This window comes from Saccopteryx bilineata, chromosome 4 (assembly GCF_036850765.1).
Source record: "Saccopteryx bilineata isolate mSacBil1 chromosome 4, mSacBil1_pri_phased_curated, whole genome shotgun sequence".
Lineage (NCBI taxonomy): Eukaryota > Metazoa > Chordata > Mammalia > Chiroptera > Emballonuridae > Saccopteryx > Saccopteryx bilineata.
In genome coordinates, this window is record NC_089493.1 from 71,303,042 (window position 1) to 71,327,274 (window position 24,233).

The 24,233-nt window shown below is 38.0% G+C and overlaps 1 protein-coding gene and 1 pseudogene across 3 annotated transcripts in view; both read right to left on the reverse strand.

Moving 5' to 3' along the window:
* Positions 1-24,233, reverse strand: part of GALK2 (galactokinase 2) — a 171,689-nt gene that overhangs the window by 105,727 nt on the left and 41,729 nt on the right. For all 3 annotated transcript variants that reach the window (XM_066276457.1, XM_066276456.1, XM_066276455.1), the window contains one exon: positions 21,532-21,678. In XM_066276457.1, coding sequence (XP_066132554.1) covers positions 21,532-21,678 — 147 coding nt within the window. The remainder of the gene's footprint in view (positions 1-21,531; positions 21,679-24,233) is intronic.
* On the reverse strand, positions 1,542-18,333 carry LOC136333909 (ATM interactor-like; annotated as a pseudogene).

Genomic DNA, 24,233 nt, shown 5'->3' on the forward strand with positions numbered 1-24,233 from the left:
TATAACAAGGTTACAGCATAAAAGATTAATATACAAAAGTCATTCACAATCACTTTTCTATAAGCCAGCAATGAAGAAGTAGAATCTGAAATTTAAAATACAATATCATTTACATTAGCAACCCCCAAAATAAAATACTTAAGTATAAACCTAATAAAATTTGTACAAGATCTATGCAATAAAAACTACAAAACTCTGATGAATGAAATAAAAGAACTAAATAAATGGAGAGTTGTTGCATGTTCATCAATAGCAAGAGTCAATATTGTCAAGATGTTACTACTTCTTCCCAACTTGATCTATAGATTCAATGCAATCCCAATCAAAATCCCAGCAAGTTATTTGATAGTTATTGGCAGATTCTAAAGTTTATGTGGGGAGGCAAAAGGCCTAGAATAGCCAAAATATTATTAAAGAAGAGTAAGTTGGAGGACTGGCGATATCCAACTTTAAGACCTGTTAAAAAGCTACAGTAATCAAAGACAGTGTGGTATCGGGAAAAGAACAGACAATTTGATAAATGGAACAGAATAGGAAGCCCAGAAACAGACACACACACATATATATAGTCAACAGATCTTTGACAAAGGAGCAAAAACAATATAATGGAGCAAAGATGATGGTTTTTTCAACAAGTGGTGGTAGAATAACTAGACATTCATATACAAAAAAAAAAAAAGGATCTAAACCTTACACCTTTGCAAAGATTTACTCAAAATGGATCACAGACATAAATGTAAAATGTAAAACTATAAAACTCCTAGAAGATGACATGAGTAAACTTAGATGGCCTAGGACCTGGGGATAACTTTTTAGATATTACACCAAAATTCAACTTAATTACAATTAAATATTTCTGCTCTGCAAAAGACAATGTCAAGAGAACAACAACAACAAAAAAAAGCCACAGGCTGGGAGAAATATTTGCAAAAGATATATCTGATAAAAGGACAATTATCCAAATATACAAAGAACACTTAAAACTCAGCAATACAAAAACAAAGAACCTGATTAAAACATAGGCAGGAGGCCTTGGCAGACAATTCACCAAAGAAGAGATACAGATGGCAAATAAGCATACGAAAAGATGGTCCAGATCGTGTATTTTGGGGGAAATACAAATTAAAACAAGATACCAGTACACACCTATTAAAATGGCCAAAGTCGTCCAGAACTCTAAATGCTGGTGAGGATGCAAAGCAACAGGAATTCTCCTTGGTTGCTGATAAGAATGTGAAATGGTACAGCTACTTTGGAAGACAGTTTGGCAGTTTCTTTAAAAATTAAACATACTCTTATGACATAGTCTAGCTATCACACTCCTTGGAATGTACCCAAAGGAGATGAAAACTATGTCCACACAAAAACCTGCACATGAATTTCTTTTTAGATCAATACATTACTCTTTTTATTACACACTCACATTTATACACAAATTTCACAATTACAAGTACGAAAGTCAAAAAACCACAAAGAATTGAAGCAACTGCATATCAACTACATTCAACAGAGTTAATGCCGTTGTCTCCATTCTTCTTTTTCTAACTCCAGAAGAAAATTGTAATGCCATCCCACATGTGGACTCCACTTTTAGAAGTTGGAGATTCTGTGGTTCTACACGTTTGGGTTTATACAGAGCTTAACTGAAATTCCATCGTGTTCCAGGCCAAATCAGCAAAAAGAAAGTCATCCATTGCTGTCTGACTTTCATTGCTGGTGAAGAACAAGTGCCCCCGAGTTTCAAAACCAGAATGCAAGTTCTGTGTTTCTATGCTATTCAACTTAACTTTGCTCTCTAGAGTTAATTTTTTTTTTTTGTATTTTTCTGAAGCTGGAAACGGGGAGAGACAGTCAGACAGATTCCCGCATGCGCCCGACCGGGATCCACCCGGCACGCCCACCAGGGGCAACGCTCTGCCCACCAGGGGGCGATGCTCTGCCCCTCCGGGGCGTCACTCTGCCGCGACCAGAGCCACTCTAGCGCCTGGGGCAGAGGCCAGGGAGCCATCCCCAGCGCCCGGGCCATCTTTGCTCCAATGGAGCCTTGGCTGCGGGAGGGGAAGAGAGAGACAGAAAGGAAGAAGGGGGGGGTGGAGAAGCAAATGGGCGCTTCTCCTATGTGCCCTGGCCGGGAATTGAACCCGGGTCCCCCGCACGCCAGGCCGACGTTCTACCACTGAGCCAACCGGCCAGGGCCTAGAGTTAATATGTTTTTAGCAGCAGTGGGTCCTTCAGTTTGGGTTTCTGTATCAGATGAATCAGTACTCATGGAAAAGCTGGAGGGTTTCAGACTACTTCACAAAGGTAGATGGGAGCTACTGTCTAGAAAGAAGTTTAAGGCTGTCTGTTTCTGTGTGTCAAACATTTGAAAGCCTAAGTTATTAGAATTCCCCCTACAACTGTAGGAAGGGCAGAGGTGTCTGCAAGTAAGAAGTCAGTTTGGGTCTCAGTGTCTATTGATTCTAAGACTGGATCAGGGTTCATGGTGCTAAACTCAGTCTCTTCATTTTCAGTCTGGATATTTGAGGACAAAAGGAATTCTTCAATATCAAAATCAATTGCAGAATTCTGGGTTGGGCCAGATGGGAGCTGAGTGTCAGGTCCAGTATTCATATCAGACAGAAGACTACAACTGTCCAGTATCTGACTAGGGAGATTATTTGACAAGATGTTTTCTAAATCACTTAATAAATCTAGAGTTTGGGTCTGCTTCTCTGTCAAGTACACTGTTCTGTGCAATGAAGTTATAACTGGTACTGATTTCTCAATATCGCAACTTAAAGTCTTAGGGTTGTTCTGAGTAACAAACCATAAGTTACAGTGTCTCCTACTAAGCGGCTCTTTAGGATAGTGTCTATAGAAACACCATATGCTGAATGGACACTCTCAAAAATATTTTCACACATTACAGCTTGGTCTATCTGTACTCAGTCATCTGTTGGTCTTTGCATTCCACTGGTTTGAGTGTCTGTGGAGATCCCATCTGACTGGAAACAGGCATCTAAAAATGCATCAGTCTGAGCAGCTACAGATGAAGTTACCTTAGAACTGGGCAGAAACATCTGAGTATGAACACTAATGAGAAGGAACACTTGAGAACCAAATGTCAAAATAGTTTGAGAACAAGACGACACAAAAAAATCAGGGCTCACCCACTGTGCAGAAGGTATAAAGTGTCATGTAGCACAAAGCAGATCTGCCTGTACATCGAAGAAATGCTATCTTTAGACACATGTTCCCTAGTAAACAATTAGATGGACTTCTACCCATGTTCACTTGAACACCTGTACTAATTGGCTCAACTGCAACAGGATTTACGATTTTTGAAAGAGGGAGGCTCTCCTTAAGAGAGCAGGCCCCTGAATCAAGGTTATGGACCAGGGCTCCTGTTGACAAGGGCAGTAAGTGCACCCCGGGCAAAGCCCTGAAGAGCGACACCTAACAGCACAGGCTGGGCTGTGAAGTCAGCTGTAAACACAGACACAGGCACAGGAGAAAACTGCATTAACTAAAGCCACTCTGGGCTTTGTTAAAAGCACTTTCTGAGGATATCTTGGAGCTGTTCTAACAGTCTGCTTTCTGGCATTAGAGCCACAAAAGTCTTCAAAAGAAGCAACTACCTTTATTTCTGAAGTTTCTGATTCTTGAGAGTCTGGTGTCAGGCTTGGCTGGCTGCTCAATGATCGATGGTCTTACTGGACAACTTCTGGCTGTGCGAGCAGCTTTCCATTTCCTTTCCTTACCAGGTTCTCTGTGTTCCACAGAGATCTCAGTCCAGTTCAGTAGATGTGGGGCTATAATGCAATTCTACTGGCATAGAGACAACCACACGTGCAGTACAGGGTCTTGCCACAGTCTTCTGTGAGTGTTTTCAAGTCTCATTCAGGGCCGTATGAATTACTGCACTTACTAAATGTATGCTTCTTTTCAGTGTGCATTTTCACAAGGTTTTGTTTAGGAGAGAAAATTGTCTGTCAGAGCCTCTAGGGCATCCTTCAATTAGACAACAATAGAATTTCGGTACAGTTTTCGATTCTTTTCTTATTGTTTGATGGACTGTGCCTTCCTGCAGGCAGTGGCTCTTAACCATGTGCACGTTGAGCACCAGGCTATTGGGCAGGATCTTGCAGCAGCCCCACACAGTGCACAGGGTGCTGTCCACACGCCCTGAACAGCTCGCTCACCTGCAGCTGGATCAGCAAATCGAGGGGCAGCACCAGACTGTGAGATGCTGCTACGCCACAAGGATTGAGGCCAGCAGCCCTCAGCCCTCTCCACGGATCCCCTGACAGCTGCCGAGTTGGCCAAGGCACTGGTGGCCAGAGCTGGGTCAGCCACTGCCACCTCAGAAGCCACCACGGCAAAACTTGGAAGGACAGAGTTATCCTTCAGTAGGGTGGATAAATAAACTGTTTTACATCCAGACAGTGAAACACTATTCAGCACTAAAAAGAAAGATATCAAACTGCAAAGAGACATGGAGAAAATAAATGCATATTACTAAGTGAAAGAAGTCAATCTGAAAAGGCTATATGCTGTATTGTTCCCACTATGTGGCATTCTGGAAAAGGAAAACTATGAAGGAGGTAAAAAGGTCAGTGGTTGCCAGGGGTCAGGGAGGAGAAAGGAAAGAACAGACACAGTGGAGTCTTAGGACAGTGAAACTACTCGTATGATACCATAATGGTGGATACAGGTCATTATAAATGTCCAAGCCTACAAATTGTACAACACTACAAGAAAATCCTAACGTAAAGGGTGATAATAATGGGTCATTGTAGGTTCATCAGTTGTAACTAATGTACCCTCTGGTGGAGAATGTTGACAATGAGGGAGGGGTAATGTATGTGTGGAAGCAGGGATATATGGGAAATCTTTGTGTCTTCTGCTTATTTCTTCTGTGAACCTAAGACTACTCTAAGAAATAAAGTTTATTTTTAATTCTTAAAAAAATTATTTTAATATAAAATGTAAACGAGAATAGTTTTAACCCAATAATTCTATGTCCTGGGATTTATGCTAAAAAAATAACTGATAAAGTGTGAAAAAAAAATGTATGCATGAATATTCATTCATAAGAGCCTTTTTTATAATAATATAAAATAATACAAAATAGGAAACAACCTAAATTTCCACCATAAAAATCTAGCATATCCTTATAAAGAACTATTATTAAGTATAGTATTAAAATCGATGCCATACATAACCCTGGAAAAAACTGAAATATATAATTATAGGGCCAAAGGTATTACAGTAGGACCATATAATATTAAACAAGGAAGCCATTAATTATATATAGACTAATATAGAATGATTTCCTATACTTTCAATTGAAAAAGCAAAGCATAGGGGGGAAAATAAATATATGTATATGTGGGTATATAGATGTTTACCACAAAAAAAGGGAAATAGAGTATTCCTTGGAAGATTTATAAAAATTCTTTAATGGTTGGTCCAGGGATTGAAGGAAGTCTTACTTTCTTTTATTTTATTAATGTATAAGACACATAGTAATAGTGTATTAAGCATAAAATAAAGCTCAATAATTTGTCACAAAAAGAACACCTATGTAACTGCCATCAAGGTCAAGAAATATATAAGTACTGCTAGTAGCCCATAAAGTCCCTTTATGCCCACTCCTAATCATTTCCCTTCCCTAATCCCAGAGGTAGCTATTATACTGAATTCTACTTCTAATTTACTAAGAGGATTTTTTATCATGAGGAATGTTAAATTTTATCAAAAGTCTTTTTTTTATCTACCAAGATGCCATATGTTTTATTCTGTTAATATAGTAAACTATATTAATTTTAATTGATAAAACCAACCTTTAATTCTTGAAATAAACCCAATTAGGCTATGATATATTATCCTATTATATTATTGGTTTAAATTTGCTACTAATAGTTTAGAATTTTTTGCATCTAGGTTCATAAGAAAGAATGACCTTATAATGTCCTTGGGTCAGATTTGGTATCAAGGTATCACATTTGCTTTGGTAACAAGGTTATACTGTCCTTTTAAAAGAAGTCAGGAAATGTTCTCTCTGTTCATATTCTTTAAAAGAATTTGTAGATGCTACTTTTGTGACATTTCTATTTTTGTGATAAGCCAATCTCCTCAACTAAATTATAAATTCATTAAACCCAAGGACTATAAATAGGGTCTTCTGTATCCTAAGCATCCAACCTTTTGCTTAGGATGTAGCAGGATTTGAAAAATAAAATTGTTATCCTGGCACTGGGTATAAAATTGGTCCACCTATAAAAAACATTCAATTCATATTATTAAGCATATACATGAAAAATCAGAATTCACTTCCACCTATTTCCGGACATTAGAAAGATCACAGAATGTTAAGGCTGGTCTCCTCTGGAGAGAGTTCCTTATGCCCACAATACTGGTAACACTCCACCACAGGTGGTCCTCTGGCTAAGGAAAAGCACCTCTTCTGAGTCACATCTACTGAGCTGGAATCCAGACAACTCCATTCACAAGTGCTTTGTCTTTAGTCACTTTACATAAATTCTCTGAAACTCACTATATTTTTCTCCACAAAACTGAAATAATAATAAAATTTGCTTTATAAAGCTACCATGAGGTTGGAGATAATATGTATATAACATTTAAGCACTACAGTAATGAAAAAAAGGCATCTTTTGCTCTCACATAAATTCTAACACAACTTTAAAGTTATGTTTTCCAGTAGTAAGCTCCAAATCTTTGTGTCTCCGGGACTGCAATCAATGCCTTAAACATTCTCCACGAGTTAACCTTTTCTTTTTGAGTCACTTTCTTCTCTACGTGATACATACAGTTTGTCTCCATACTTTAAAAACTTCATACTATTACAAAAACTTCCCTGACTACTAATTTATTTTCCCATCTTTACCTGTTTTCTTGTTAAATTTTTCCCCTAAACCTTTCCAAAATCTCCTATCAGGAAGGTCAGAAAACTAGAAATACTCGGCAAATGTAATTGATTTGCCCCTGTGAATTTAAAGAAACAGCTTGCTACTCTTACCCTCACTTTAAAAACGGAAATTGAGACCTAGGAATTTTATACAAGTTACAGAGTAAATTGTCACAAACTGGAACAAGGTCTAGGGCCTTTCATTGTCCTGATTACTCTATCAACTTATTAGTCTGGATAACTTCCTCAAGATGGTTACCATCACCTCTAGGAAATATAAATGCATGAAAACAGACAGCTAACCCCTCTGAATTAGGTAAGGGGATTATTTAGCCTTGTAGTTTCATCTTTTAGTTACTTTCACTGCACACCATACATGTAGTAGTTAGGGCTATGCACATATACAGTGTACTTATTATCACCTGCATTGTCCAATTATACTGGATAATATTTAACATATTGCTGGGTGCAAATCAAAGTCTGGAGGCCTGGAAACACGGTGACCTAAAAATAATAAGGATCTGAGGATCGCAGGAAAAGTTCAAAACACAATCATCCATGAATTTGCGGCAATAGCGGATTCACTTGAAACCACCTGGAAATAGTGACCCATATTCCTCCAATCTGCTGCTCCTTAATTAGTCTTGTTTGCCTTAGTTTATGCTAAAGGCAAACATGTATTTAGCCTAGGAAAGGAAATGGAAAAAAACAGAGGTGACCTAAACAATCTCTGCAAAGTAAAGCTTCTAATCTGCAATCAAATAGCTTAGTCACATCATCCAAGTGAACCCAAATTACTCAAAATCGTTAAATAAATGATTCAGTCTCCACTCCTAGTCCTAAAAAAGAATGTAACCAGAGATACAAACGTCATCTCCTGTAACTCAAAGAAACTTTGTTTTTTTTATGGATAAAACCATGCGAATGATTTTTTTATTAACAATATTAACTTAAATTTATAAACATTTTAAACACAGCCCACCCTGGTTTTTGTACCAGTGAGCACATGGCTTCAGTCCATGATCAACAATTAAGAGATTCTTTTCAAAGACTATATTCTGGATTTACCATCGTCTTAGAGGCCATGCTGCTGCAGTTCATTAGCTGCCAACATCTGGCTGGAATGCTTTAAACTACCATTTTCCTTAACCATTATAGGGATGAGGGTTTTTGTTATTCTAAGCAAACTGAAACAATGTCCTTGTATGGACTTCTAAACATAATAATTAGTGACGGTGCAAATTGTTTTCTGATATTTCTTATACCGTGTAGCAAACTGCTATTAAAATCTTGAGATCATAGTTTAACCTTTTGTATAATTGTGAGATTCTTTTCATTTTATAATGTAGACCATGTCTCTACTTTTTAAGTGCAAGGTCTCATTGTGAAGGCCAAGAAATATTTAACTTAAATGTAGCTATGTGCAAAGAAAAATATAGCCTTAAACTTTCTCAAGGAAACAGCCCTTACAAACTCAGGAAAATCAAAACTTAGCCATATCTGGCACAAAACTTTGAACATTCCGCTTACTCTGCTTCTGAACCTTAAAGGTCCCTTGCACAGTATGAATTTCAGACTTAAAAAACACTCCTCCGAAAAGAGTATCAATCCGTGTCTATACAACTAATTTGCCCCTGAAATGAAATGAACTAAATCTGTTCAGGGACTTAAGCAACTAGGGAACGCCCCTGTAGTCAAATAAGGTTTAAAATGAATATCATGAGGTCGCATAAGAAAGAACTTCTAGGCCCCGGCTGACACATATTTACAAGTCTGGCTCAGAGAACTGTTATAAGACACTTACGGGTTCACTCTGCCTGAATGCCCTTGGGCCTCTCCCAGTACTTTGTTTCAAGACACAGCCTTTCCTTTTAGAATCCACCACTTATTTAAAATATTCCATTTAACTTCACCAAAAAGCCATTCTTTTTTTTTTAATTCTTATTCACTGATTTTAGAGAGAGAGGAAAGGAGAGAGACAGACAGACAGAGAGTGATAGAAACATTGAGCTGATCCTGTATGTGCCATGATTGCGGATCAAACCGGCAACCTCTGTGTATCCGGAAGACACTAACCAACCAAGCTATCTGGCCCGGGCCAAAAAGCCGTTTTGTTTTGTTTTATTTTTCACGAGAGAGAGTGGGGGGAGGAGGGGAGACAGACAAGAAGGGAGAGAGATGAGAAGCATCAATTCATAGTTGTGGCACCTTAATTATTCATTGATTACTTTCTCATATGTGCCTTGACCGCAGGGGGAGGGGTTGGCAGCAAGCCAGTGACCCCTGCTCAAGCCAGCGACCATGGGTCATGTCTATGATCTCACACTCAAGCCAGTGACCTTGGTTTTCAAACCTGGGTCCACAGCTTTCCTGGCTGACATTCTATCCACTGCGCCACTGCCTGGTCAGACCAAAAAGGCATTCTTAAAACACTAGTATCCTTTTATATGTGTATATAAAATACTTCATGTCTCATATGAGATAGATGTTCAATTAATAAGTCTTCTGTTAGTATTTCACTATGTGTATGTAAGTTCCATAATGGTACTGACCATTCCTTTTCTTTTCCTCTCTTTTTTTAATTGTTCCCGTCTGTGCCAGGGTACAAGTATTGTCCTCCCAGCTGAGAGAACTCAAATCAGTGTAGATCACAACTTGTCATCCTCAGCTCACAGCCCTACAAAGGCCTTCCCTTACAGCTGGAATGAAATCTAAGTAAGACTCTACACAACGTGGCTTCTGTTCACCACTTTCCACTCATCTCCCACCACTCTGCCTTCTCCCCTACTCATCACACTGACCCACACAGGCCTCCACTAATTCATGAACAGTGACAAACACACTTCTCCCTTAGGGCGTTCGCAGTTGCTGTGTCTTCTGCCTCTCTTCTCTGCTCACTCCCTCAGGTCTCTATTCAAATGTCTCCTCCTTAGAGGTGATTTCTCCTAACTCACTGTCTAAAATAGCAGCTTCCTCTTCCTACGGCCTATATATTTATTTGGATAGCTGTTCATTATCTCCCACCATCACCATAACCACCAACACGTAAGTTCAATGAAAGCAGGAGCTTCAACAATTTTATTCAGTTATATCCCTGCTGCCTCCTACAATGTCTAGTATATAATAGGTGTTCAATAAATGTCAGTGAATTACTGCCTCCAAGACTTAGGATAGGAAGTTTATACTGTGGCTGAAAAGCCTGTCTCTCTGGGACACACTCCTCACAAATCCAATGTTATTCTTATTCCTATTATGGCAGGCTTCTGAATAATGAAAAGATTCTTTATACCTAATTCTGAGCTTTCTCAGTGGACTGCAACCCTCAAGGGAGAGTTTTATGCCCACTCTATATTCTGGGTTACTCAGAGTCACATTTTTGACAAAGTGTCAAAGATATCCACACGCAGAATACCATCCTACCCCACTGCTCCTTGCTGGGCTTTCAACCTTCATCAACCAAGGTCCTAATGGATCTCTGACCATTGCCTGCACGGTCCACCATCTCATGAATTCAAAATCTACTTGTTACCCACCCTACCTCACCCACCCAAGCAGAGGAAAGATTTTTGTGGGCAGAAGCTAATCTAACACACCTTACTATCCAAGTTTTGCCTTTAGAGTTGCAAACTGTCTCCCAAGCCAGCTTAAGATCCTCAAGAGGTACTTGGTCCTTTTTCCTTGGCCTCTAAGACAACTCTAAGAACAGAAAGAAGCTGGACACAAGCCTAGAGCAACCTGAATCCTAAGCCGACAAAGTCCAGGTATACCTTACAGACCATCCCACCAGCTAATACTTTCCTGACAGAACAGCTCCTGGGTTTTGATACTCAGATTTCATAGACTATATCTTTCAATACAGTACACTTTTTTCAAAGGTGTTTATGTACTACAAAAAAATACATAGTTATATCCCAAAACCTTAACACAAAATATAATTATATAAAACCTTAATACAAAAAAATATATTGTTAGCAAAATAGTGTGCAAAATAGTGGGACATCAGGTGCTAACAGAGAAGACATGCAGAGTATTATTATGTAAAGTCACTGCTTGTTAAAAACCATAATAATTGTTTGATGTTCAAGAAGGCTATTTTAAATATTTTTCATTGTATTTCTGTGTTACTTATTTAGAGGAATTTTTACTGTGTTTTCATAACATTGTAGAAAATTAGTGAAGTAATCATTATAACTTTTCCTACTTAGAATAATAAGAACTAGGCCCTGCTTGTGCAGCACCCCTGATTTTTGGAATGGGCTGCTGCCATAAAGTGGGAGATGCCTGCATTTTCTTGGATTCTTTCACCCAAAACCCATCAACAAGCTTCTCCCTTGGCCTTTCTGATCTGGCCACCATCCAGCAGCTCATCTGTTCTCAATCTCTGACTTTGGCTCATGGAGCCCCTTCTTGCCTCTTCATCTTCCAGCTCCCACAACTGCAGTGATCTGGGTCACCCACTGCCCCCTCTCGCCTTTCATTCCATTAACCCCTTCCCTCTATCCTTAATTTCCAGTTAACTTTTACTTTCACAGAAGGTATGGATGCACATCATCTAAACGCTCAAATGAGCTGAAAAGATTAGAGTGCCAAAAGCAGTCCCAGCTCTCACCCGGGCATCCCCAGCCCCGGGGCTATGTGCCCAGAGTCGCTTTCAACCTTAGCGCTGGCTTCAAATGATCCAATCTCAGTAAAATGTTATCTCCCGGTTATTCCATTTAAAAGTTTATCTACTGCCATCCTATGATGGTAAAGGACAGTTTTAGCTCTCTTACCTCCACTTTCCCTTCCCCCTAATCTTTCTCAATATATTTATTCCAAATTTTTTTTTTGTCAAATGCATAGTCAGTGGAATTGATTACTAAGACTATTGTTCACTTACAAGCCAAATGGAGAAAAAAAAAAAAAACATTTCCTTTCTGAAATAATTTTGTTCTTTTTCCTATAGTAATAAGTTTCTAATTGACTTAATTTCATTTGTATGTCCAACTTAGGCCTTCCCATACCCTAAAAACAACTCTGTGATGTCACTCTCAACCTATTTTTCCACATGGTCAAACATGTCAGGGGTTTCTTTTCCTGATAAGATTTATCAACTTCATTTTTTCCGTCCTTCTTCTGGTTCTAATCTGTAGTAAGAGTTTCCTAACTGCTGGGTGTCATGAGTGTGAGTTATGTTGGCATTTTCTTTCACTAATGTTCAAAAAATACCTGCTTCCTTCTCCTACCTAGGATTCCCCCCTGCCTGGTTTCCGTGCCATCTTCTTTCTTGGTTTACTCCTAGTTTTTTGATGGATTATATCCTGTAGACTTTTAGATTACGCATGTTTGAGAATATTTTATTGTATCCTTACACTTGATCAATTCATTCATTATAAGCTAAATTTATACTTTGAAGTATATATTACTATGGCCTTCTATCTCCAAAGCTGTTTGTGATAAATTAATTTTCATTCCTGATCCTTTGTTATCTCTTTTCCTTCTTTTCTTTTGCTGTCTCAATCAGCTTTTAGTGTTTTCTATTAACATTCAAGTTTCAAAATTCCCAGATGGTATACATTGGTTTGGTCATTTTTTGTTTTTTAGTTAAAAATTTTTTTATTCAGGTATAATTTGGAGGATATTTTATTCATTTATTATGTTGAACATCTAGTAAGCATCTTTCAATCTGAGAATTCATGTTTTTACTTTGGCTAATATTTTTTTAAAAATAATTTTCTAGTGACAGTTTTTTTCTATTTCACTTTACTAGCTAGATATCCAATTTCTGAAACTGATCTATAAATATTTCTACCTTTCTCGCTCTTATTGTTGAGCTCTTTTTATTTCCTACTTTATCAAAGAGTTCTTCCAATCCTTGTACAGAACTTTTTGTTTTAGCTATCATATTTTTAATACCCAAGAGCTCTTTCATATTGTTTGTTCCTTGTCGTAAAATAGCATTCTATTCTTTTTTCAACATTTTCTTTTCTCTCTGAGAACATCATGGCTTCTCTGAAGCATTCTTCTGCTTTCAGCATCGTCTCTGTTTCCTCTGAGCTCCTTTTATTCTGTTTGTTGGCTTGCTTCATGTTGGAGGCTTTCTTCCAAAGCCTAACTATCTTTTAATGTTCTATCATATTTAATAGTCACTAAAAGGCTGATTAGAAACCTTGTAAATGTGCTTCCAGTAGGGACATAGGGTAGCAGGAGAATTTTTGCGGAAGGTCACCAAATGTCAGTGTCTTTTCTCTAGGACAGTTCCTTTTCCTCTGAGGATTTTCCGATATTCCTGATAGGATGTGGAGTGGTAAGGCTGCCAGTGTCCTCTGAGCTGACCAGAGGAAGGAAGTTGGGAATTTCACTGTTGAGATGCAGAATATCCTTTAATCCCCCAATTTTCAATTCTATTCTCCTCCTGCCTTTCTTAATGCTTAGAGTTCCCAAATCTGGACAATCTCTGGTTATTTCTCCAGAGACTCCTACAAAGTTGGAGAGAAATGGTCTCCTCACTTAGCTAGGTAAGAGTGGGCTCTGAGGGTCTAACTAATCCTCATAAAGACTTTCAAATAAATTCCTACCTGCCATGTCACTCTGCCTTTTCTGGTACTCAGTGCCTCTAATTCCTAAGCCTTTCCAGAGAGCCGTGAGCCAGAGCCAGCTTGCTTTCCATCTGCACCACTTTTCCCAAGTACTTGGCCCTGCCAGACTTTTCTCCAGTGCGCTAAGTCATGCACTATCCTTCCACTCACTTTCCATCTTCATATCTTGTGGGTTTTGCATTATTTATGTCTCCTTGATTTATCAGAGATGAAACTTGTGCCTTCTTTTCTTGTTTCCCTATTGTTTAGGGAAATCATTTAAGAAAGGATGAATGAATGAGTGATGGAAAAAGAAAGAGTAGATATGTCTTTATTCTGTCATCTTGAAAACATAGGCACTAAACTCATGGACCTTGGCCATAGAGAACAATTTATGAATTTAACCCCAAAGGCAGGGGAAGTAAAGGCAAAAATAAATGAATGGGACTATATCAAACTAAGAAACTTCTGCACAGCAAAAGAAACTGACAACAAAACAAATAGGCGGCCAACTAAATGAGAGATAATATTTACAAACAATAGTTCTGATAAGGGGTTCATATCCAAAATATGCAAAGAACTCACAAAGCTCAGCAACAGATAAGCAAACAATCCAATTTAAAAATGGGGAGAGGACCTGAACAGACACTTCTCTCAAGAACACATACAAATGGCCAACAGATATATGAAAAGTTACTCACCTTCACTAGCTATTCAAGAAATGCAAATCAAACTACAATGAGATACTACCTCACACCTGTTAGACTGGCTATTATCAACAAGACGGGTAGTAACAAGTGTTGGAGAGGCTGTGGAGAAAAAGGAACCCTCATTCACTGTTGGTATGAATGCAAATTAGTACAACCATTATGGAAGAAAGTATGGTGGTTCCTCAAAAAACTAGGAATAGAACTACCATATGACCCAGCAATCCCTCTACTGGGTATCTACCCCAAAAACTCAAAAACATTGGTACATAAAGACACATGCACTCCTTTGTTCATCACAGCATTATTCACAGTGGTCAAGATATGGAAACAATCAAAGTGTCCCTCCATAGAGGATTGAATAAAGAAGATGTGGTACATATATACAATAGAATACTACTTAGCCATAAGAAATGATGACATGGTGACATTTATGACAACATGACTGGAACTTGAGAACATTATACAGAGTGAAACAAGTAAATCAGAAAAAGCTAAGAACTATATGATTTCATACATAGGTGGGATATAAAACTGAGACTCATGGACATAGATAAAAGTGAAGTGATTACCAGGGGGAAGAGGATGTGGGGGAAGAGGATGTGGGAGAGGAGGATGTGGGAGAGGAGGATGGGGGTGTGTGAAGGACAAATATAAGGTGACAGAAAATAATTTGACTTTGGGTGATGGGTATACAACATAATCAACAGTTCAAATGCTATAGAAGTGTTTACCTGAAACCGATGTATTCTTATTGATCAATTATCACCCTGTTAAATTTAATTTTCTAAATAAATTTTTTTTTTAAATAGAAAACTCTAGCCTTTTCCATTTCGAGGTCTTTAACCACACAGTACTCTTCTATCAATTCCATTCTGACTCATAATTTGTCTTCCAGACTTTCTGAGTGACTTAGACATCTTGTTAGACTGGTTTCAAACACACAACATTTAGTTATGAATGAATTAACAAGTTCCACCTGGAATAGGTTAAGAAGACTACCATTTTTGCAGTAATTGTCTGTAATTTTATAGGGCATACTGAATGTACATATACTTGGGAAGTTATCAATTGGGAGAGCATTAGTCACCAATCTTGTGGAACTTTCTTTTTATCAGATTGGTAGGTTATTCTCTGTTGGCCTTCCTGTCCCTCCATTCTCACACAGCTCTGTACCCCAGGGACTGATGTCTATAAACAACTTCTTACTCACTGCCCTTCCCACCCACCTCACTCTTTCTCTGCCTCACTGCATTTCTGGTAATATTATTACTCTATAAGTTACAACTCCAGAAGTATAATGGCTTTTAGCTTCACAAGAGAGCCAACACTTCCTAGCTGTGTCCCTTGACCCTGCCCACAAATCTATAAAGTTTCTCTTTATTAAATTTTCTTCAGTTGCATGCTGTGTGCTATTTGTTTCCTAACAGGATACTGACTGATACATCAATGAAAAAATAATTTTTTGAACTAGCTTACCTCTGAAGTTCTCTCCTTGAATTCTTATGTTCTATGATTTTTACAAGCAAAGTTTATAGTTAACACTTAACTAAAGACCAAACAAATTAGGGCCTTCTGACCAGTCAATATTCTATATCTCTATGGCAGAGAAACTCTCCAAAAAAATAAAACATCATCAACACAATTTAGACTATCAGATGAAGCTAAAATATACATATTGGTCCTTTTAGGCAATGGAGTTAGATAGTTCTGATATAATATTTTGTATTCAATTTTCTTTATTTGAGGTATAGTTGACACACAATAGTATATTATTTTCAGGTATATACCATATGACTTGATATTTGTATATATTGTGAAATGATCACAACAATAAATCTAGTTAACATCTAAAACCATACATAGTTACATTTATTTTCTTATGAGAACTTTTAAGATTTACTCTCTTAGCAACTTTCAAATAAGCAATACAGTGTTATTAACTATAGATGCCATGCTGTACATTACATCCCATGACATTTATTTTATAAATGGAATGTTGGCCCTGGCCAGTTGGCTCAGCAGTAAAGCGTTGGCCCAGCATGTGGAAGTCCGGGGTTCAATTCCCCATCAGGGTACACAAGAGAAGCGCCCATCTGCTTCTCCACCCTTCTCCTCCCCCTCTCCATCCTCTCTGTCTCTCTCTTCCCCTCCCACAGGCAAGGCTCCACTGGAGCAAGATTGGCCCAGGCACTGAGGATGACTCCATGGCCTCCTCCTCAGGCGCTAGAATGGCTCCAGCCACAACAGGGCAACGCCTCAGATGGGCAGAGCATCACCCCCTGGTGGGCATGCCAGGTGGATCCCAGTCAGGCGCATGCAGGGAGTCTGTCTGACTGCCTCCCAGCTTCTAACTTCAGAAGAATACAAAATAAATGAATAAATAATAAATGGAATGTTGTACTTTTTGACCACCTTTACTCATTTCACTCACCCCCTCATTCCACCTCTGGCAACCACCAACCTGTTCACTGTATTTTTGAGCTTGGTATTTTGTTCTGTTTTGTTTGTTGTTTTAAGATTTCACGTATAAGTGAGATCATATGGTACTTGTTTTCTCTCTCTGACTTACTTTAATTAGCATAGTGCCCTCAAATCCATCCATGTTGTTGTATATGGCAAGATTTCATTCTTTTTTATGGCTGAATAACATTGCAACATATATATGCCACATCTTCTCTACCCATTCATCCACTGATGGGCACAGGTTATTTCCATATCTTGGCTGTTGTAAATAATGCTGCAATAAACATAGGTGTGCATAGATCTTTTTAAATTAATGTCTTCATTTTCTTCAGGTAGTACCCCAAATTAGAATTGATGGATTATGATAGTTCTATTTTTAATTCTTTGAGGAATTTCCACAGTGTTTTCCATAGTAACTGCACCAATTTACATTCCCACCACCAGTGCTCAAGGGTTTCCTTTTCTGAACCACAGCCTTGCCAACACTTGTTATTTCTTGACTTTCTGATAATAGCAATTTTAACAGGTATGCGGTGATATCTCATTGTGGTTTGGATTTGCATTTCCGTGATTATTAGAGATATTGAGCATTTTTTTCCTGTGTGCCTGCTGACCATTTGTATGTCTTCTTTGAAAAAATGTCTATTCAGGCCCTCTGCTCATTTTTTAATTGGATTGTTTGGGTTTTTGTTATTGAGTTATATAAATTCTTTATATATTTTGGATATTAAACCCATATCAGATATAAGATTTTCTCTCATTTAGTAGATTGCTTTTTCATGTTGTTGATGGTCTCCTTTGCTAAACAGAAGCTTTACAGTTTGATATAGTCTCACTTGTTTATTTTTGTTTTTGTTGCTGTTACTTTTGATGTCAAATCCAAAATAATCATCACCAAGACCATGTGAAGGAACTTAGCACCTAAGTTTTCTTCCGGGAGTATTATGGTTTCAGGTCTTACATTTAAGTGGCTAATCCATTTTGAGTTAATTTTTATGCAGGTGTAAGATAGTGTGGTCCAGCTCCACTCTTCTCCGTACGGCTGTCCAGGTTCTCCAACACCACTTACTAAAGAGACTCTCCTTTCCCCATTGTATGTATTTGGCTTTTTTGTCATAAACTAATTGATCATATATGTGCAGGTTTATTTCTGGGCTTTCTATTCCATCCCATTGATCTCTGTGTCTGTTTTTTATGCCAAATCATGTGCTATTTTTTAATTTGAAAGCACAGGACAACCAGAAATTTTCCAAAGGTTAAATTTTTCTTTATCTTCTTTTCCTTTAGATATTCATACCATCAAAGGGCCAGAAAAATTTTAAAACAAAAAGTTTCACCAATCTTCTCATTAAAAAAGAAATTAATGCCTGACCTCACCCCACCACAGACAACAGAGTATCTCATTCTTCCAGTCATAGCTAGATTGTTTGTATCCACTAAACTTTCCCACTTTATTTTACCTCTCCTAGACCCTTCAACCCATTCCTATTTTAAACTGCTTTTTCTGGGTTTTTTTTTTTTTTTCATGCTAAATCTGATGGGTACTTCTTAGTCCTTGTCTTAACCTCTCGCCAGCCTTTGACTCCACTGCCACTCCTTTCATACAACTATCTTCCTTATCTTTGCTGTTGCCTCGCCTTTCTGGTTTTTCTCCTCCCCATCTGATGCTCCCGGTCTCTTCAGTGGGCATCTCTTCATCTGCCCAGCCCTCAGATGTTTATGCCACTCAGAACTCTGCCATACTCACTTTCACCTCTCTGCTTACACTCCTCCACTGGATATTCTCCTCCACTCCTATGGCTTCAAAATTTAGTTACAGACTCATGACTCTCAAACAGACCATCTCAAGCCCCAGGTCTCCCTTCAGAGATACTGTTTGTAACTAAATATTAAATAATTTCACCAGTATGTCCACAGATTTCTCATACTCAACTTTTCTGCTTCCCTCAACATCTATTTTTTTCATCTCTATTATTTATTCCAATGTCTCACACCAAGCCAGAGACCTGGATTTAATCCTTGACTCTTTGCTGTCCCCTGTCCTCACACTCAATCAATAATCAAGTCCTATTGGTTCTTATATGGACCTGAGATTTGTCATTCAATTCTCTCCATTTTCACTGCTCCTTTCCTAAAACAAATCATCTTCCTACTGCTAATACTGTTACCTTCAAATTTTGACATTATAATAGAGCCAGGATCATCTTACTAAAATATGATTATGTTATCCTCTTCCTAGAAGTTTGCACAGTTTCACACTGCTGTCAGGATAAAGCCCAAACTCTCATGGTGGTTTACAAGCATCTGGTCTTCTACCTTGTCATCCAAATTACTATGTGTCCCAGCCAAATTAAGTCTATTTTAGATTCTCCAATAAGCCATGATCACTCTTACTCTAGACATTTCCACATGATGTTCCTTCCACCTATCCCATATTATCCGAGTTATCATCCTGTCAGTATTTCCTGACTAACATTTACAAATCCTGTGTCTCAGTTTAGCAGACCTGGGCTCTCTAAATCTAGGTTAGATATGTTGCCACAGCACACTATCCATTTATCACACTCTGTAAAGCCAGTAACCACGGCCACCATAACAGCCACCTGGCTCATGCAGGTTCACATTAGATTTGGACAGTCAGTAATGAAACAATGGAGCCAATAACTGGTGGGCCATTAACTTTCATTCTAGCTTGCATCTGGCAGGCAAGTAAAAACACACACTGGGCTCCAAAACCCACTCATTCAGTGCTCACAAAGCTACTGATTTATCGAGTTTCCTAGAATCAAAGGTTTCTAGCTCACTAGCCTTATTCACCTCTGTTGCCCATCTCCTTCTCTCTGCACAAACTCTGCACAAACTGGCTTCTCCTTCAGCATTCTGCTATCTTGGCTGCTTCTCCTGGCCTCCTTCATATGGCCTTTTGCTGCTCTCCTTTCTCTGCTCTCTCCTCTAATGCTAATCTCAGGAACTGAGAGAGAGCAAGCTCCCGGTCTGTCCCATTTTATAGTGTAGAAATCAAAACCTTTAATCCAATATACAAACAAGGAAGTCTCTGATACAAAGTCACTTATCTGAGGCATAATGGGATTCCTCATGAGCGTGCATAACCCCACATCAAAAAGGGTGGGAAAGGCTTAGTCTTAAAACTAAGCCTTAGGCTATAAGAATCCTGCCTGCTTACAGCCTGTCCCCCCACATCCAATGCAAACTATAAGCGAACAAACATATATATTGTTACTTACAAACTTATTTGACCAACACGCTCTATTCTAGTTGCTATTTACTTGTGTCTATTCCCTTTTTTGATCACAAGCACTATAAGGACAATGGTGGGATTCTCTGCCCTCATGACCGTTTTAAGTAGTATAAAAAAACTGATATACCAAAAAGTAATTTATAATTTCATGCATCTAATACTTAAATAAGAATAAAAAAGGTACACAAAACTAGATTATAAGAGTTTTAAAATATTAGTGAACAAATATTACTACCTGACAAAAACAATACAACCATTATTTAAGATATTTCCATATTGCTTCTCGGTGTCCTCACAGTTTTTTTCACCTATGGATGGAATGAACACTACAGGCACTTAGAATACGCTGTTGCACAGATGAACATTAAAAAAGAGTAAAAAATGCAAATTGTGATTTCCACATTGGGCGGTTGCCCAGGTGCCCACCTTAGAGAGAACCCTGATGACAGGTGCCATTTTAACAACCGGTTCACTGAACTAAAAAATTAGGTATTAGTTCTGCTGAACTGGTATGAACTGGCTGAATCCCCCCACTGTGTAAGGGGTAAAACTAGTATATTTGCTAGTATTTTTCCAATGCCTTGAACACTATCTGGCACACAGTAGCCACTAAATAAATAATAGTTACATGATGAACAAATTTTATATATGGAATTTCATTCCCTTACTTTCTCTCCTCTCAAATAAATAATTACCAGTACTGTATATCATCCATCCCTCCAAATAAGCCATTGCTTACAAAGAACTAATTAATACACAGTTATATATGATGGCTAAGGGAAATTCTATCTGAGGCTTTGCTTTCTCCTTCATTTCTCTCTTTTCTCTTACATATAAAATTTTAAAACTGGAAGTTTACACAGGCTTACAAAAAACCAAGCATGTACATGTCTTTTCTCTTGATATCCTGATGCTCTGTGTTCCCAAAAAATTTATAAACTTGGTAGAATACATACATGGGATAAAAAGAACCTAGGATAATATTTCATTTGAACCAGAACTCAAAGCATTAATTAACGCTGAGCACACCTGCTCTTAACTGCAAACTCAGAGATTTATGTGAACTTGTGAAGTTAAGGCTTTCTGACCTCCTGTACAATTTATGTTTCCGTTAAATAAGCATTTCCTCTTTGTAATGCAATATTAAGAAGAAGAAAAAAAGACAAAGTAGTTTATTTCAGTGACTAACCTGCTGGCATAAACATATATGCTGTTCAGTTCCTTTATTGCCTGGTTTTTACCCACTGCTTGTCAAATATTTAATTTAAAGTTTTGGGTGAAAATAAGCAGGACCAACCATGAGTCCTAGAATTTCTTGTTCTAAACTTGTTAATGAGGTGACCTAAAAAATATCCATGCATTCAAACTCACACTTATTAAAGTGCACTTCGGTTAAGAGCATTTTAATATAGTCATTCACAGATCTACTCACTGTTTGGAAGGTGTCAGCTACCCTGGAGTGGTTTATCACAAGCAGGACTTGTTAAATTGCAATACATGCATGTACAGTCCTTTTAAGTAAGAGACGAAGTTTTTCATTCAAAAGGAGGCATTCTAATTTTGAGATTCTGATACTACTGTCTTTAGAGGAAGAGGTTTCTGTGAGGCTAACACATTCAGGATGGTTACCTTGGATAGGTTCATTCCGAGAACTGTGAGCGTCACCAGGCCTGCACAGCAGACCAAAGCACTGGAGCTGGAGAGGCCAGAGCTGGGTGGGATGGTCCCATCCACCAAGCAATTCATCCCGGTCAGCTTACTAAGACCAAAGTGTTCCTAAGAATAGAAGAAAAGACAGCACTAGCAACTTTGCTGTTGGAGTCAAGGAGTAGCAAAGTGTTCTTTTATTCCCCAAGGAGAAAAAGACTATCAACGGACTTATTATGCTATTTATAGAAGCTACTTGTGCAATTCAGTTCAGTTGAGTCTGTGACATTTCATGTAAGGGTATGATAATAAGATTGCTATACTCTTTACTTTGTTCAACAAAAAGCTACTGATCCATCTCATAAAATTGCCCTAAATTATCTTTTTCTTGAATATTAATTGATTTAAACAGATATGAAAAAAATATTAAAGAGTTATAATTAAACTTCTCAAGTAGCAAGAAAAGAAATACACAATTATTAGCAAGACAGGTTAAATCGCTATGTAGCACATCAAAACCCTCTGTGATTGTAAAAGTCTAACACCAGGCAGTGGCTTATTTTTATGGAGTGTCCTTGGTGCTCTGAAGAAAAAGCACTCCAAACTTCCCCATTTCTGTTTCACTTATGGAAATAAAAACCTAGGCACCAAAAGATTAAGAGACTTTCCCAAGATCATCTGTAGGGAAGGAGGAGTGGGACCCAGGTCTCTGATTTCTAGTTGAGAACTTCCCCATTGCAATCAGAAGACTGGGCCAGCACACTGTCACTGTGATTTAATGTAAGTCAGCTATATGAGGAAATCCAGATTTTTACTAGAGTTTGTAGATACAATTTAGCCATATGGTAACTTTCAAGACAGCCAAATTAGCATTCAGCCACAAATAAGAATGCAGACTCTAAACAAAGCAGAGAAACTCTATTTCTCCAAATAAGAGAGCCCAAAGAAACAATCAGACTGATCTAAAGATGGAAAGCTCTAGGATACATAGATGAATACGTAGGATAATATTTAGGATAATATCATCTCATATGATTTTTGTGCTCTAAGATTAAAAATAGATTCAATGCCACTTCTTCATCAAGAAAAGTACCGTTGTGTTTACAAATTATTCAAATGGCTCAAGACCAAAGTACAAAATACTATTATATTACATAATTATGCATTTTATCATACATATTGTTCTAGGGGGAATTGCAATAAACTAGTTAAAAAAACCAAACTAACAACAAAACTCTACAAATAAAAGACTGGGTTTTTTTCCTTTTTTTTTTTTTTTTGTCCTTTTTTCCTAAACTGGCAAAATTAATGCAGCATGAAAGAAGAAATTCAGTTGGATGTACTTCCCTTCTTGATTTCAAGTCATCTAAAAATTTCCTTTCCAGAAATACAAGCAATTTATAAACTGAAACACTGTTGCTGCCAGTGCCCTTTCATACAGAACATCAAGACAGCTTGTTTTTAAAAATCCTTGTTAAATGCTATTTAACCATAAACTGATTCACAGGGTGTTGTGAATGTGAATCATACTTACAAACTTATCATGCAATGTTTAAATTAAAAATGTACAACAGATTCAAAAATGCAAATGGGTTTTGCCAAATTCTGTAAAAGCTCTATCCCAAAAGGAAAACATGTTCGATTTAATATAAACAGATTATTCTCAGGAACTTTCTAGTATTTGAATTTGAAGGTTTCTGAACAGGCTAACTTTAAATTACTTTTCTGCCAAAAATTCATTTGCACATGAGTTATCACACCAAAAAGGAAGGCTTTAAGACATGAAATTCTCAAAAGCAATACAAAGCAACGTGCGTTCTTTGGGTCACTTTACTTATGTGCTACAAAAGGTTTATTGTTATAAGGAAGATCAAATTTCATTTGCCAGGTAAATGCTTCCAAATACTGTCATTCCTCCTAACACATATGACAAGCCAATTCATCTGAAGATTTAAAACCAGCAAATAACTTTTCTCATAAGTTATTACCATGTGTCTGGGGGAAGGAAGGAGAGAGGGAGAAAGGGAAGGAGGAAGGGAGGGACTTCAAGACTAGAATCACCATATTAGAGCAGTGGTCCCCAACCTTTTATGGGCCACAGACTGGTTTAATGTCAGAAAATATTTTCACAGACCGGGCCTTTAGGGTGGGACGGATAAATGTATCACGTGACTGAGACAAGCATCAAGAGTGAGTCTTAGATGGATGTAACAGAGGGAATCTGGCCATTTTTTAAAAATAAAACATCGTTCAGCCTGACCTGTGGTGGCGCAGTGGGATAAAGCGTCGACCTGGAACACTGAGGTCGCCGGTTTGAAACCCTGGGCTTGCCTGGTCAAGGCATATATGGGAGTTGATGCTTCCTGCTCCTCCCCCTTCCCTCTCTCTCTCTCTCTCTCTCTCTCTCTCCTTCTCTCTCTCTCTCTCTCTCCTCTCTCTTTAAAAAATCAATCAATAAAAAAGTAGTTACATTCCAATTATATTTAAAAAAAAAAAATCATTCAGACTTAAATATAAATAAAACGGAAATAATGTAAGTTCTTTCTCTGCGGACCAGTATCAAATGGACCACGGACCGATACCAGTCCATGGCCTGGGGGTTGGGGATCACTGTATTAGAGTATAAGACAATACATCAAAAATAAATGTGATGTATTTCTGTAACAGGTCACTGACTCCTAGGC